At 41.6% G+C, this 13,773-nt stretch overlaps 2 protein-coding genes across 2 annotated transcripts; both read right to left on the bottom strand.

The window, feature by feature from the left end:
- Positions 1-119: 119 nt before the first annotated feature.
- On the bottom strand, positions 120-6,724 carry nptxrb (neuronal pentraxin receptor b). Its single transcript, XM_053491688.1, has 5 exons — positions 5,843-6,724; positions 4,312-4,549; positions 3,113-3,354; positions 2,786-2,965; positions 120-1,252 (listed from the first exon to the last, which is right to left on the bottom strand). Exons 1-5 carry the CDS (start codon positions 6,542-6,544, stop codon positions 1,019-1,021), a joined length of 1,596 nt encoding a protein of 531 aa, XP_053347663.1. The 5' UTR covers positions 6,545-6,724; the 3' UTR covers positions 120-1,018.
- Positions 6,725-7,485: 761 nt separating this feature from the next.
- polr3f (polymerase (RNA) III (DNA directed) polypeptide F) lies at positions 7,486-13,034 on the bottom strand. The gene is made up of 9 exons (XM_053491702.1): positions 12,884-13,034; positions 12,503-12,620; positions 9,941-10,008; positions 9,782-9,849; positions 9,584-9,696; positions 9,345-9,488; positions 9,033-9,140; positions 8,764-8,955; positions 7,486-8,019 (listed from the first exon to the last, which is right to left on the bottom strand). Exons 1-9 carry the CDS (start codon positions 12,937-12,939, stop codon positions 7,942-7,944), a joined length of 945 nt encoding a protein of 314 aa, XP_053347677.1. The 5' UTR covers positions 12,940-13,034; the 3' UTR covers positions 7,486-7,941.
- Positions 13,035-13,773: the final 739 nt, after the last annotated feature.

A 13,773-nucleotide genomic window follows, 5' to 3' on the forward strand; every position in this document is an offset into this window, starting at 1 on the left:
GCTACAGTGACATCACAGCAAATCGTAATTGATTAACAATTAAAAAGTAAATTAAAAGGAAAGTGGTTGTGTCAACCCAAGCAAGTGCTCCCTCCCTCCCTCCCTCCCTCCCTCCTTCTTCTTCTTTCTCCCCCATGATGCATAAATATCAGTTTATGAGATTAGATCATGGGTATCATCCGATCTTTATATTAAATATGCAGGCATAATGTTAATTTAAAAGTTTCACAGCGATCCAGACTTTGTAAACAGGAGAATGTTTAAAAATGATGAGTCTTGCACTAATAATAATATTAATAATAATAATACAAAAACAATAGCAAATTGATTTCCAGAAATAATAATACAAATAATACGTGATAATTATTCATATCATAGAATTTTTTATATAACTTATATTTTTACACTTTTTATACTTTTATAAAGAACAGAAAGTCAAAGTCCTAGCGATTTATTTATTAAAGAAACAACAAAAGTCATGAACACTGTAGTAAAAATTAGTATTAGAATAAAATGCGACATGATAAAAAAAGAAAAAGAAAAAAAAAGTTTGATAAAGATAAAAGAACAGAAGAAAAATGACAAAATTTCTAGTACAATGAATTGGAAAATCAGACGTTTTAGTAAGAGTGCAGGAGATTTTAAGTGAAGGCCGCTACAATCACAGTTACACTGTCAAAGATAAAATAATAATAACACAGTCAGCATCGACAGGAAGGAAAATATTGATCTTACGGAGAAACGCGCGAAAATGCATGAGTGCGGGAATGACGTTAGAAGATTACACACACGAGACACAGGAAGATACACAGTGGCTTTTAAGCACTTAGCAGTTCCAGTCATTGGCCCTGCACATCCAAACACACACGTACACACACACACACACACATACATACACACATATACACGCTGACATGGAGCAGAGAGAACATTAATGCGATTATGAAAGTAGTACCACAGTGACCATTCCTAATAAACACACTCCAACATTTTAGCTTTTTGCAAAACCCAACATCCCTCATTTCTGGGGTCCAGCATCACTGGAGCAGGGGTCTACTGGCTCCTTGGTGGCTCCCCCGAAAACATCCACTTCTCGTTCCGTCCACGAGACCACGTTCCCCAGCCGCACTGACTCGCCGCAGGACGCGATGTTGCCGATCTCGGCCGGCGACAGCACGCGGTCCCACAGGTTAAACAGAGACAGCTCACCCACCAGCGCCTGGGAGGCATCAAACTGTCCACCCGGTGTGTCCTGAAGCACAGGAGAGAGGAGTCGCACCACAGGTCGAATCGAATACCGCAGACGACTTCCTACCTGATTTTATCTCTAAACTGCATTGCGTTTCTCCAGTTCTAAGAAGTGATCATATTTCATTGGTTATTAAAACTGAAACTGGAAATTGAGTTTAAACTGTACAAACTGTCCTCCTCAGAAAGGAAAAGATGAAACAGTCACGGTTAAATAATTTCAGTCCGATTGCACTAAAAGATGACCCGATTTCTTTTTACTTTTTTTTTTTACTTTCTACAACAAAAATAAAAAAACCTAAATTGTTAAGTATTATTAAAATTAAGTTCATAACAGGGGATTAGATCTCACTTCGACATCATCTCATCAGCTGAGGGAAAAGTCATTCATGAGCTTGAGCTAAACATCGATTTAGGACATGATCACTGATTCATTCACTCGTTTCTGCTTTCTTAGCCAGATTTCCTGTTATTTCACTGTGCAGTAATGTATACGTGACAAATAAAAGCTTCACTTAAGGGAGCGTCACAAACGATGCACACTACTGGTATCTGATTACTGAAAAAACTGAATTGATTGGATATGTGAAGTCCTAGGCACTAGCAAGTAAATGCTGTGGCCCAAGTATGCCTTTAATAAATAAATAAATCCCTTTAAACAGTCATTAATGAAACAGTATTTGGTGTAATAACACATTGTTGTCCCTTTAGTCTCAGGTGCAATCTGTGCAGTTTTATAAGAAAATTGGCTGCCAAGTTTAACTGAGCATCCTACAGAACCACCCACAGTTCTTCTTGCACCTGCTTTCTTTTTTGCATGCAAAACCCAGCAAGCATTTTTTTTTTTTTTTTTTTAATGGCCTTGTATATAATCTACCGCTCAAACGTTTGGGATCACTTACAAAATCCTTTGTTTTTGCTTAGTGATTTATTTTCTACATTCTACAACAATACTGGAGATTTCAAAACTATGAAATAAGACATATCACATTAGGTAATTATATAACAACAACAATAACAGTCAGTTTTGATCTTAAGCCGAATAGTTCTTGCAAGAACAGTATTGTGTCAAGTGCATTTGCAAAACCCATCAAGCACCATAATGAAACTGGCTCTCATGAAGACCTTCCCAGAAAAGCAAGAACCAAAACTCCAAGTTCATGTAGAGTCAACAACCTCGGAAATCACCAATTAACAACCAGCACCTCAGATTAGAGCCGTTATGAAGCTTTACAGAGCAGAAGTAGGAGATATACATCTCAATATCAAAAGTCAAAATTCAAAGGAGATTATTGTGTATTTTGGACGTCTTTAGCATTAATTTACAGTGTAAAAAGGAATAAAAATCAGGAACGACCATGGAGTTAGAAAGCGATCCCAAACTTTTAAACGGAGTGTACTGTGCAGCTTTCTTTTTTAGCAAACAAATTTCAAAAAACTAGAATCATTTTCAGCCATGGCCATATCCAGTGAGATCCCGAACCACCACATATACGTATAATATAATGAAACTCCCTGACCTTACAGTGCAGCTCACCTGTTCCTGTCCCAGAACCAGCACACCTCCTGCCCTGATCGGATGCCATGCTGACAGACCTTCGCCTCTCTCCTTTAGCTTGCCACCTTGATAAGCTTTCCAGACACCATCACGCAGAGTCCAGCTCACACAAACATGCTGCCAAGTGCCGGGTGGGAACGACAGAGGCAACTGTGCCACCTAGAGGTAAGGAGGATATAATGATAAAACATTAGAACAAGGTTCAAGTAACAACATTTCATGAGCTTTAATGTTGGGACTACAGGCGTCTTTGTTAGTATGTGGTTCAGTAGCTGTTTATTTAACTTTTTTTTCCCCGTGTCCCACCTTAGCATTAACAAGCAGCTCAGCTTGTTTATGGACGCCTTGTAAGAGGACAAGTTCGTTGGGTTGCTTGTCCACGGCGTATGAGAACGGTGTCCCGATCCTGCTCTCTGTCGCCTTCAACCACATGCAAACCGTGAAGGCGTACATCTCCGGAATGTTCCGTCTCACCAAGCCATACATGTAGTTGGTCCGAATGGGGAAGGAGAGCTTGTATCCCTGGGGGTAACTCTGACCTGTAAAACCTGTGAAAAAAATATATAAAATCGATGTTACAACTGAGTCAGTGATCGGTAGGACAGAAGAATGTCCAAATGACGGATTAGCAATCGAGCTCATCTCATAATTTTTGCAAGAGCACATACATACACTAATAACACTTCAGTTTTACCTTTAGCTTTATGGTGCACAAAATGATTATAGTGCACAAAATTATTGCCAATTAACATCATGCTCCCAGAACCTCTCTTTCACAATCTGAGTCCTGGAATATGACTGTGCCATCAGGGACAAAAAACGTTCAGGTTGTCAGCAGACTTTATTTATTTATTGCCACATAACGTTGCTGAGCCTAGACCTGAGAAACTTAAGCAACCCCAGATCATAACACTGTCTCCAGAGGCTTGTACAGTGCGCACTATGCATCATGTGTGCATCGCTTCATGCCCTTCCCTTCTTACCCTGACCATCACTCTAAAGTGAGACTCTAGAGTCTAAACGAACCTTTTCCCTTTGCTTCTAAGTCCAATCTTTATGCTCCAAAGCAAACCAAAGCAGTTTTTCCTGAATAATCTAACTAACAAGTGGTTTTCTTATCCAGTGATTTTTTTATCCCATTGTCCATGTATGAAAATGCTCTTACTTTCACTATTAAACATAGCTGAGATTTCTATTCTCAACTGTTTATCATGCAACTTCCCCAAGTGTTTAAGTAATCTAAGAACATGGTCATTCATGATTGTTTTTCAGACCACAGTTAATGTTAATGAATTAAAAAAATAATTGGAGCGAATGTATTTTATTCCTGGTTTACACACTTTCATTCATTTACTTGTTGCTTTGGGATTGTTTTGAGATTTAACTGAGCTGCTGTTTAAACGTACTACAAGTGGGCTTGTATAATATATCACTATGGATTGTATACAATGATCCCTCTCCCCCTCCACCAGGTTTAAGTATGAAACCCCAGATCGAATCCTCACTTTGTTCCAGCTCTGAGATGCGCTCCTGCAGAGTGTTGATGCCATGGTCGATGTGCTGGTGGTGGTTCTGTGTCTCCTTGCGTAGGTTCTTCCTTTCATCCTCCAGCTGCTTTACCTTCTGCACCAGCTCTCCACCCACATCCTCTGCACGCCCACCAGCCTGGCCCAGTGCCAACCGCATGCCTGTGGAGCCTGCTGCCACCTCCGAGTGGTTCAACAAAGCAGGCACCATCTCCAGCTGAGAGAAAGAGAGAGAGAGAGAGATGTGTGTTGGAGCAGGGGAGAGTGCATCCTAATCATTACACAATGTTATTTATGGATTTAAAGACAGGATTTCTGCATTTCACCTGGACTAGGGGGGGGGGATCTTAATTTATCTCATCTAAAAATTGGATCAAGACCAGAAATTCAGAGCTTAATCCTGTTCATGACTAATGGATTATACAATAAGTGAAAGACAGGAAATGAATCAATATCAATTTAGCTTGGCTGGTAATTGGAACAATACTTGTAGACAAGGTGACAGCTCATTCTCTCTCACACACACACACACACACACACACCCTTATAATTTATGCATGTGTTTTTCCCAACAAGAACCAGACTGCAAGAGAGAGAGAGAGAGAGAGAGAGAGAGAAATGCACAAATTTTACATAAATTCCATTTTCCTTCAAACAGTTAAAATAAACAAGCTTGTTGTTATTAATTAAGCTGTATCAATTAAGCTTGTCACGCCAAGAAATCTAAAAAAAATTGATGTTTCATGTTAACATGTGGGTTCTTCTGAGATCCATAGATTCAATTTAATTCAGTTTCTACAATGTAACTCTTTTAACAATCATAAAGTGACTTTAATGGAAATTCAGATATGAGTTTAGAGTCAGATCCCTGATGAGCAGGCCAGAGGTGAGAGTGGAGAAGCAATCCTCCCTGAGACACATGTGGAAGAAACCTTATAGGCACCGGGCTCCAGATGGAACCCATCCTCTCCTGGAGGACACTCAGTTAGGAATAATGAGAGTATTATTATCATTATCATCATCATTAATAATAATAATAATAATAATAATAATAATAATAATAATAAATCAATAATTATAATAATAAGAAGAAGACCACCCTCTTCTGGAGGGCACCCAGTTATCCCATTATATGGGACAATAATAATAATAATAATAGCTCTTTCACACCTGTACCCCATCAAATGTACTAGTGTGAAGTGTGTTGGAGGAATCTAACAAAAAATGAAAATCCTGGAGGCTGTTTTAATTAGTTTAAATCATGTTTCGCAGTTTTTATCACAACCATTTGTTGGATTTTATCTGTAAATTTATATCTTGGTTGGTTTGTCGAAATACATTATATATATAATCAGTCCAGCTGTTTGTGAGTATAATAAGGCACAGCCTACAGTACAGGCCCAGTAGAGCAGCATGTGACTAGAATGATGATGTAGAGATTTAATTGATTATAATATTATTATGTAATATAATCACACATGATATTTTATCTTATTATTATTTCTCTCACCTCCAGCTTCTCGATGCGGTCTTTGAGCTGGAGGATGGCCCTCTCGAGCTCCTCGACAGCCCGCGCGGTGTGTAGCTGTGCGGCGGCGGACTCCCGCGCGCCATCCCCGGCCATGAGGCGGCGCCGGGCGGGCCACGATGCCGCGGCTCCGCGCTCGGTCACGGTCCGCTCATCCAGCAGCGCGGTCTCGCACTCGGCCAGTTTGCCGGTGAGCTCGTCGATGGTCTTGCGGTCGGCGGCGATCTGCTCGTTCTGCAGCGCCACGGTGCGCCGGAGCTCCTCAGCGGCCGCGTTCAGGGCGCTCCAGTCCTCTTCCTCCTCCTCCTCCTCGTCGTTGTCGTCCTCCCGCTCCTTGTCGCGTCTCCGGCGCTTCATCGCGCACTCCCCGGGCGGCACGGGCGAGCACAGGAGGCGGCTGAAGGTGAAGCGCTGCGGACTGGCCCCGGAGCTCAGCTCGCCCAGGAGCGGCGTCTCGCCGCGGCCCGTTCCCGCGGCCGCCAAAGCGTCGCGCCCGCTCGTGTCCGCCGCACCGTACAGCGCTCCCAGAGAGCCCGGGGGCACCGGCGCCGCTGTGCCGTTCGCGCCCGCCGGGGGATGCAGGGCGGCGGCCGGAGCGCGCGAGTACACGCTCGCCACGATGCACACGAGCGCGCCGAGAAACGCGAGCGCTCCGGCCCCCGCCACCACCGCCACGAACTTCATCCTCACACAAGCCTTCCCGATGTGACGCAGCCGCCTGAAATCTCCTTCTTTTATGATCTAGAAGCAAAATCGGGATCCTGTTAGCGCCGCTTTTTCTATGACCTTCCTCGGATTGTGGATATTTTTTAACGATTCCGATCTCTCCTGTACCGGCCTGCGCGCATCCTCACTCTCTCTCTCATCTCCTCTACACTCCTCCTCCTCCTTCCTTTCTTCCCCTACAGGTTGCTAAGCACCCGTTCACTTGTTTCCATGGTCACGCGTAGATGGGATGCTGGAAGGCGGGAAATGGCAGCAACAGGTAAACACGAGCATCTTTTACTGTCACGGGCAGAAATGATGCTTAGTGTCAGTACTTTTCCTTGTTTGATGCTGAGATATTGTCCTTAAAAAAAGAGATTAAAAATACAAATAAAATGTTTATCATTGATAGATGAGTTGTTATTGGTCTTTCAGCTGCTCCTGTCACGATTCAATCCTTTAAACTTGGCGAAGGTTTTTTACGCTGAATGCCATTCCTGAAGTGACCTTCCACGTTGATCCGGGCTTGGGACCGGTGCTGCCTCCCACGGCTGGGGATTCGAACCCGGATCTTCCACATGACAGTTGTGAAACCTGCCACTGAGCCACCAATGCTTATAAACCGAAATCTCTTTCAAGCTAAATTGAAACTGTAACCTCTACAAATTGTGTTAAGTGTTTTAGGTTTTGTTTTTCTCTGGGCACCATCTCTATCAGACCTCAGTGCAGGCAAATTATATCTCACAGCTGGTTTGGGGACATCTGGCGATGCCCCAAGAGGGGCAGGAATTTGTGTCTGGGGATAAAATAAAAGTCTCCACAGTCCTACCAGGAAAAACATCATGGAAACAATGATGATGATAAACATGTGTCCTGATGCTTATTCCGTAAGTCACATGATGACAGTTTACAAGTCAGGATTAGTTTCAATCGCAATCTTTATTACCAGAAATCCACAAACTGTACCAGTTTATAATCTCACCAATTATTTTCTAAAAATAAAAACTGCACTCAAGAAACTATTATTATTATTATTATTAAGCTAGCACAGATGCAGGATAAACATGTTACTCATTTTACAAACGTTAAATTAGTATTTGTAACCCTGTATCTTGTGCATCAGAATATTTGATTTTAAGAAGAAAAAGGAAAAAATAAAACTAAATATTGAGATCCAAGTCTATTATCATTTCCAGAGATCCACAGTACGGCTCCATCTTCTTGGCAGTTCAGTATACATTATCAATACCCTGATTGTTCAATATAAATAAAACCAACGTATGTTGCATCAAACTGTTGCAAAAAAGAAAAAAAAATTATATGGCACTTTCTCCACAGAGAAAAAAAAAAACATCAACAGGAGGGCAGAGAGAAGGTCAAAAGTCTAGCCACTCTGCCATGTACACGCAAGTGGATGGTGATATTTCGCCGCCCTCATGGCAGTCGTCAAACACCTGGAAAAACAGCAGAGGGGAAATATAAAAGGGGGTGCCAATATTTTGTGTTGTATACTAAAAAGCATTGCTGCAGATGACTGGCAACATCACTAAATAATAATGCGCAGCTTCTTAATTTTAAATTCTTCTTTTAATTAAACAGACCACAGTTTTCTAGCAGCTCTGGGTCATTATGTTTGGACCCAGTGTCTGTAATTGGCATTCAAGAGGTGTTCGAGTCAAACCGGAACTTTTAATCCCCAGCTACACTAACACACTTATCCCAGCGCTCACTAGTACTCTGGACCCCAAAGCCATGATCGGACTGCCTGCTTCATGTCTGAAACGCTGGCCTCCCAGGAACTCCTTCAATGGGCCAAACGTGTTAAATGGCTTGGAGCAAGGTCAGGACTGTACAGGGGACATGACAATAACTCTTATAACATGCAAGTTGTGTTGGTGAATGATTGAAAGTTGGCGACAAGTTATCTGCTGATTCTTAAGGAGCTCGCACGATGTTCACTGGAATGCCTGCAGTGGGCTCAAACCACCAGGATCGTCATTCAGCTTCTTTAAAAACGTTTGCATTCACATGTTTTACTGCGGTAAGACTAGTCACCCTACTGTGCTTGAAGTCTCCTGTAAATGTCAGACGCGTTTAAGTTTTCATTCACCAGAAATGTGATCACAAGTCCCGGTTTGACTTGAACACCTCTCATATTTATACCTCTGTTCTCACTATTTTGCAGTATTTGCATTTACCGGACAAAGTCCACAGGGCGTTTTGACCAGGCCTGTGGGCTGGATGATGGAGTTCACCCCCCTGTAAAGCTTCATCTGCCCATCCACACACCCTACTGTGCCCTCTTTAGCTGCGATGATGGTCATTTCCACCTTTCCATCATAGATCAGTGTGTTCAGGATGGTCTCAATGTCCTCCATGGACAGATCCACCTACAACACGAGGACCAGGTCAGAACTATAATATTTTTGGTACTTCCTATTTCCTAGTTCATACATGTGTCTCATGCCTTGCTAATTCCCAGCTCGCAGATGTACTTCCAGACTTCATACGATGTTGCGAATGAGCTGTTTCTCTGCACCATGGGACTCTGTTTACTGTCCCGCGCTGCTTCTGCCTGTTCAAACACACACACAACAAAAAGTCTGAACACTTAACACACTTCCTTCCTACGGTTTGTCTTTTTACTCTTCTATACCTTTACATGGCAATGATCTACTATCCAGAAGAGGACAGGCTCCATTTTTAATCATGTCTCAGTAAACCAAGCTACTACAAACACGTTTCAGTGTAAAAGAGGCATACTTGCGATGTTCCTGACCTTACTCTGAAGGAACTTGAAGCACTGCTGGTTGAGAACCTCAACAAACTCCGACTCGAAGTCCTGATCGCTGTACCACGCGCCTCCTGTAACCGAGCGGTCCGGCTGCAGGTTATACAGCATGTACACCTTCTTCTTAGATGCCTGGACACAACAGTTCATTGTTTGAAAAAAAGGAAAAAGATCTCATCATCTGTGATTCTAAATCAGCAAACAGCACTTCTTATCGTAAGACTCACGGCGACAGACTTCACAGCTTTGATCAGTTTTTTGCTCTCAAGGTTCTTTAGGATTTTGTTGATCTCGGTAAGGGGGAGGTTGCTTTTATAGCGGATATCCCTACTCCATATTCCTGAAAGGACACAAAACCCATCATGAGCTCTCTCTCGCGCTCTCTTTCTCATTAAGAAATCTTTTTGGGTAAAAAAATGTCCTACCTTTATTTCCTGCATCCTCGATGATCTGGTACACGAGCTTCTCCTGATTGTCAGAGCCCTTCATTTTGCTTTAAGACAAAAGAATTTTGATTTGATTTTTTATTTTTTTTTTAAACATGTGCCTGGACAATGTGCTACTTTGGAAACAAGAGGACAAACCTCGCTGACTGAGTGTCCTTGAGCCGGTACAACAACCCATTGCTGTTTCTGAGGAGATCCAACTGGCCCTGTGTGAATAAGATCGTAAAATATTACCGTTATACAAATCTCTGTCAAGTTTCTACACACATATAGACCATTATTTAAACTGTGTTTTAAAATACACTACCAGGCAATCTTTAATTTTAAATATTTTTAACATTGTACATATGTTTTATATTTTAGATTGTTCAAAGTAGCTACATTTTGTTAGACATTTTGTTAAAGAAGGTTCCTGTCTATGTGTTTCCCACTGTTTAAGCACGGAGGAGGCGGAGTGCTTTGCTGGCGTGCTTTGCTGGCGACACACTTCACAAGGATGGCTACGTCTACAAAGTTAGAGAGGCCAGATTAAGATGGTTTGGACATGTGCAGAGGAGGGATGAGGGGTATATCAGGAAGAGAATGTTAGAGATGGAGCTGTCAGGCAGGGGGAGAAGAGGAAGGACAAAGAGGAGGTTTATGGATGTGGTGAGGAAGAGACGAAGGAAGATGTGGTAAGGCAGGATTAGATGGAGACAAATGGCCTGTTGTGGCGACTCCAATGGAAGCAGCAAACCATTTGTCTCCATCTAACTCGGTCTACCACATCTTCCTTCATTTCTCCTCCCGATATACCTCTCATTCCTCCTCTGCACATGTCCAGATCATCTCAATCTGTCCCTCTAATATGTCCATTGTTGTCACTCCCAAAGGATCTTCAGCCCTGCCACCTCTGCCTTTTGTCTTTTACTCCAAACATCGCTGGTCTCACCACCGTCCTGTAAACCTTCCCTTTCATTCTTGCCGATACCTTTTTGTCACATATCTCTCCTGATGCTCTTCCCCAGCCATTCCACCCGTTCTGCCCTCTCTTTCCCACTTCTCTACCACACTCCCCATTGCTTTGAACAGTTTAAACCTTAAATATTTAAACACCTTTACCTTCCCTACCTCTACTCCTAGGAACTGCACCTTTTCCCCACCCCGCTCTCATTTACACACACATACTCCGTCTTACTCCTATTGATTTTCATGCCTCTTCAGTCCAGTGCATCCCCCCAACCTCATCTCAACCTGATCTCTTCTCCCCCTGCTGATAACATTTGTTTTCCAACAGGACAATGATCCCAAACACACGTCTAGGTTATATTAGAGCTATTTGTCCAGGAAAGGACAGTGATGGAGTGCTGCATCACATGACCTGGCCTCCACAAGCACACAATCTAAATCCAGTTGAGAAGATGGAGAGTAAAGGGAAAGCAGCAAACAAGTACTTCAACACCACTGGCAAGAAAAAGCAAAAGGTGGCTACTTTAAAGAATCCAAAAGCAAAAACATTATTCAGGGTTGTTTGCAATGTTTTTTGTTGATTGCATAATTCCATATTTGTTTTGTTTTATCTGTCATAATTTTAATGTCTTCAGTATTCATATATATTCATTACAATGTTAAAAACAATAAAAATAAAGAAAATGTCCCCTGAACAAAAAATTTGTATCCGGGAGAGTTTCACTGATCAGGGAAGGAAGCGATTAATGTTTAAGGGTCAGCTGAAGAAAGATAGATCTATAGGTGGTGGTGAAGCAACTTACTTACTTACTTACAGAACTCCTAATAAAGACGCAGAGTGGTACTGAGAGGAAACATGTTAAAGAATTAGGAGTGTGTGGAAGCATAAAGCAGATGAAAGGGTTCGGGACACACCACAATACCAACCACACTGCACATTGCACAGGATGCACACGTTGCACATTTCTGGATGTGTTTATACAAAAAGAAGGAATAACTATGCACTATGATGGACAACACCACTACTGTATTCCTGCATATTGTAGTTTTTATATTTTACATTCTTTTCTAGAGGCATTTGCTTCTTCTTATTTCCTTTCAGGTCACATTTCACTGTATATCATACTGTGTATGGTTGTTAATGTGACCAATAACATTTTAATTTGATCAGGGATGGTAGCATTAGACATTTTTAAGGAAGGCTGGACTGGAAAATCAGCTTTAAAAGGTTAGGAAGATGAAATGAATGAGACCTACAGTTGGCGGCAATGTAACCTACTGAATTTAAAACAAACCCATTTATGTACATTTACCTATTTATTAGATATGGAGGAGTGGTGGAGTGGGGCTTAAGGCTAAGGCTTTAAGATGTGGGTTTGAGGATCCTACACCAACCACCACCAAGCCAATGCATGCACTGCCAGTCCAAAGCACATTTAGAAAAATGTGAGAGTTGCATCAGGAAGGGCATCCGGCATAAAACAAGCCTTAAGTTAAGTGCGGATAGTATGGTCGCTGTGGCGGTACACCTAACGTGTATACACGCATACTACTAATTTATTAATAAAACACTAGATCTACCAGAATGATGTTATCACTTTTCAGGACAAATCTGTACCCCGTAGACTTAAATAATCCTGTTGCGTTCTCTCATGACACTGACAGATATCACAGACGGGCACCTTCATGGTCTTTATAACAGGGCAAGTTTGTTATGGCTGATAAAGTGTTAAGTGTTTCTTGGATGGTTACCACAGACAGCAGCCGGTTGATGGCCATGGCCCTCTGCTGCGCCTCCACATGCGGCATGTCATTCTGGATGACCTGATCAGTGATGCCTTGAGGAAACTGCTGACATAGCTCCTTTATCCTTAATGCACACACACACACACACACACACACACACACACAAGCATCAGAGATATACTGTAATAACATGCACTCAATTCACTATCAATTGCATTTATATGGAAAACAAAACAACATCTAGGCTTCACAGTCTGCATCATGTTATATAAATTAATATATCAATCAGTTCTATTGACCAAGAAATCACTAATAGGTTCGTCTGCCCTGTGACGTAATAGTACTTCTTAACTAGACACCCTTACACTAAATACGACTAAAACTTACCTGTTTTCGATATCTACAACATCTGTAGACTCCTTTTTAACCTTAACCTCTGTCATTTTGAAGATGGTTTTATTTTAATGACTAAGCAATCTGTTAAAACTCGAGCAAAACTACTCACATACTACTACTACTACTACTACATATCAGCGTGTTTTTTCATACCCACCCGTTTTTTTCCCGTCAAACCACGCCTTCTAAAGGGGACTCTGAAACGCTAGCCAATCATACTGCAGGGTAGTATTACAGAAAGTAATTTCAACCAACGATCATCTAGAAGGCGGGATTTCGAAAGAATACGGGTGGGAAAAGTTAAACGCATTCTGAGAGTGTTGCTTCCGGGTCCTTCCGGATTAAAGCTATTGGTGTCTGACGTAGTCCCTGTGTAAAAATAGTGTCACAATGCGCTGTTCTAGGGTTTCTTATTATATATTTTTATATTATATATAATTTATATTTTCTGTCGAGTAAACAACAATGATTTTGACGTTATTTTCAAGTAAAATAATATTCAGGTCAAGCTATGTAAGACGTTGCAGAAATTTTCACACCCGTTATTTTGTTGTAAATATTTCACTGTTGTTAATTTATGAAATACATTTGTCATACGGGAAAAAAAAAGAATAATTTAACTATTAAAAATTAAATAATATTGCTTTTAGGCTTCGGTAAAACCAGCCAATAATATCTCGCGTTGCGGTTGCTATGGGCTACGGGATTGACCAATAACAGCGCGTGTTGTTGTCCAGCCCAGTTGATGATCGCGGCGTCACTGGATACGAGGTAAAAGCTTATCTTATGCCTCTTTATATTAAAGTAATTTATTGAGATATATGAAAAACATTGATTGAATGGCACTATGGTTCCTATATAAACGCAATGCCTATTTATAA

The sequence above is a fragment of the Clarias gariepinus genome, chromosome 3 (assembly GCF_024256425.1).
Source record: "Clarias gariepinus isolate MV-2021 ecotype Netherlands chromosome 3, CGAR_prim_01v2, whole genome shotgun sequence".
Classification (NCBI taxonomy): Eukaryota; Metazoa; Chordata; class Actinopteri; order Siluriformes; family Clariidae; genus Clarias; species Clarias gariepinus.

Excerpts from the sequence above, each read along its gene's own strand:
- polr3f (XM_053491702.1), bottom strand. The coding sequence starts at position 12,939 with ATGACAGAGGTTAAGGTTAAAAAGGAGTCTACAGATGTTGTAGATATC. Across the intron at positions 12,621-12,883 it reads GTTGTAGATATCGAAAACAG|GATAAAGGAGCTATGTCAGC; the intron begins GTAAGTTTTAGT and ends GTGTGCATTAAG. Across the intron at positions 9,697-9,781 it reads CGAGGATGCAGGAAATAAAG|GAATATGGAGTAGGGATATC; the intron begins GTAGGACATTTT and ends GTGTCCTTTCAG.
- nptxrb (XM_053491688.1), bottom strand. The coding sequence starts at position 6,544 with ATGAAGTTCGTGGCGGTGGTGGCGGGGGCCGGAGCGCTCGCGTTTCTC. Across the intron at positions 2,966-3,112 it reads AGCTGCTTGTTAATGCTAAG|GTGGCACAGTTGCCTCTGTC; the intron begins GTGGGACACGGG and ends CCTTACCTCTAG. Across the intron at positions 1,253-2,785 it reads TGGTTCTGGGACAGGAACAG|GACACACCGGGTGGACAGTT; the intron begins GTGAGCTGCACT and ends CCTGTGCTTCAG.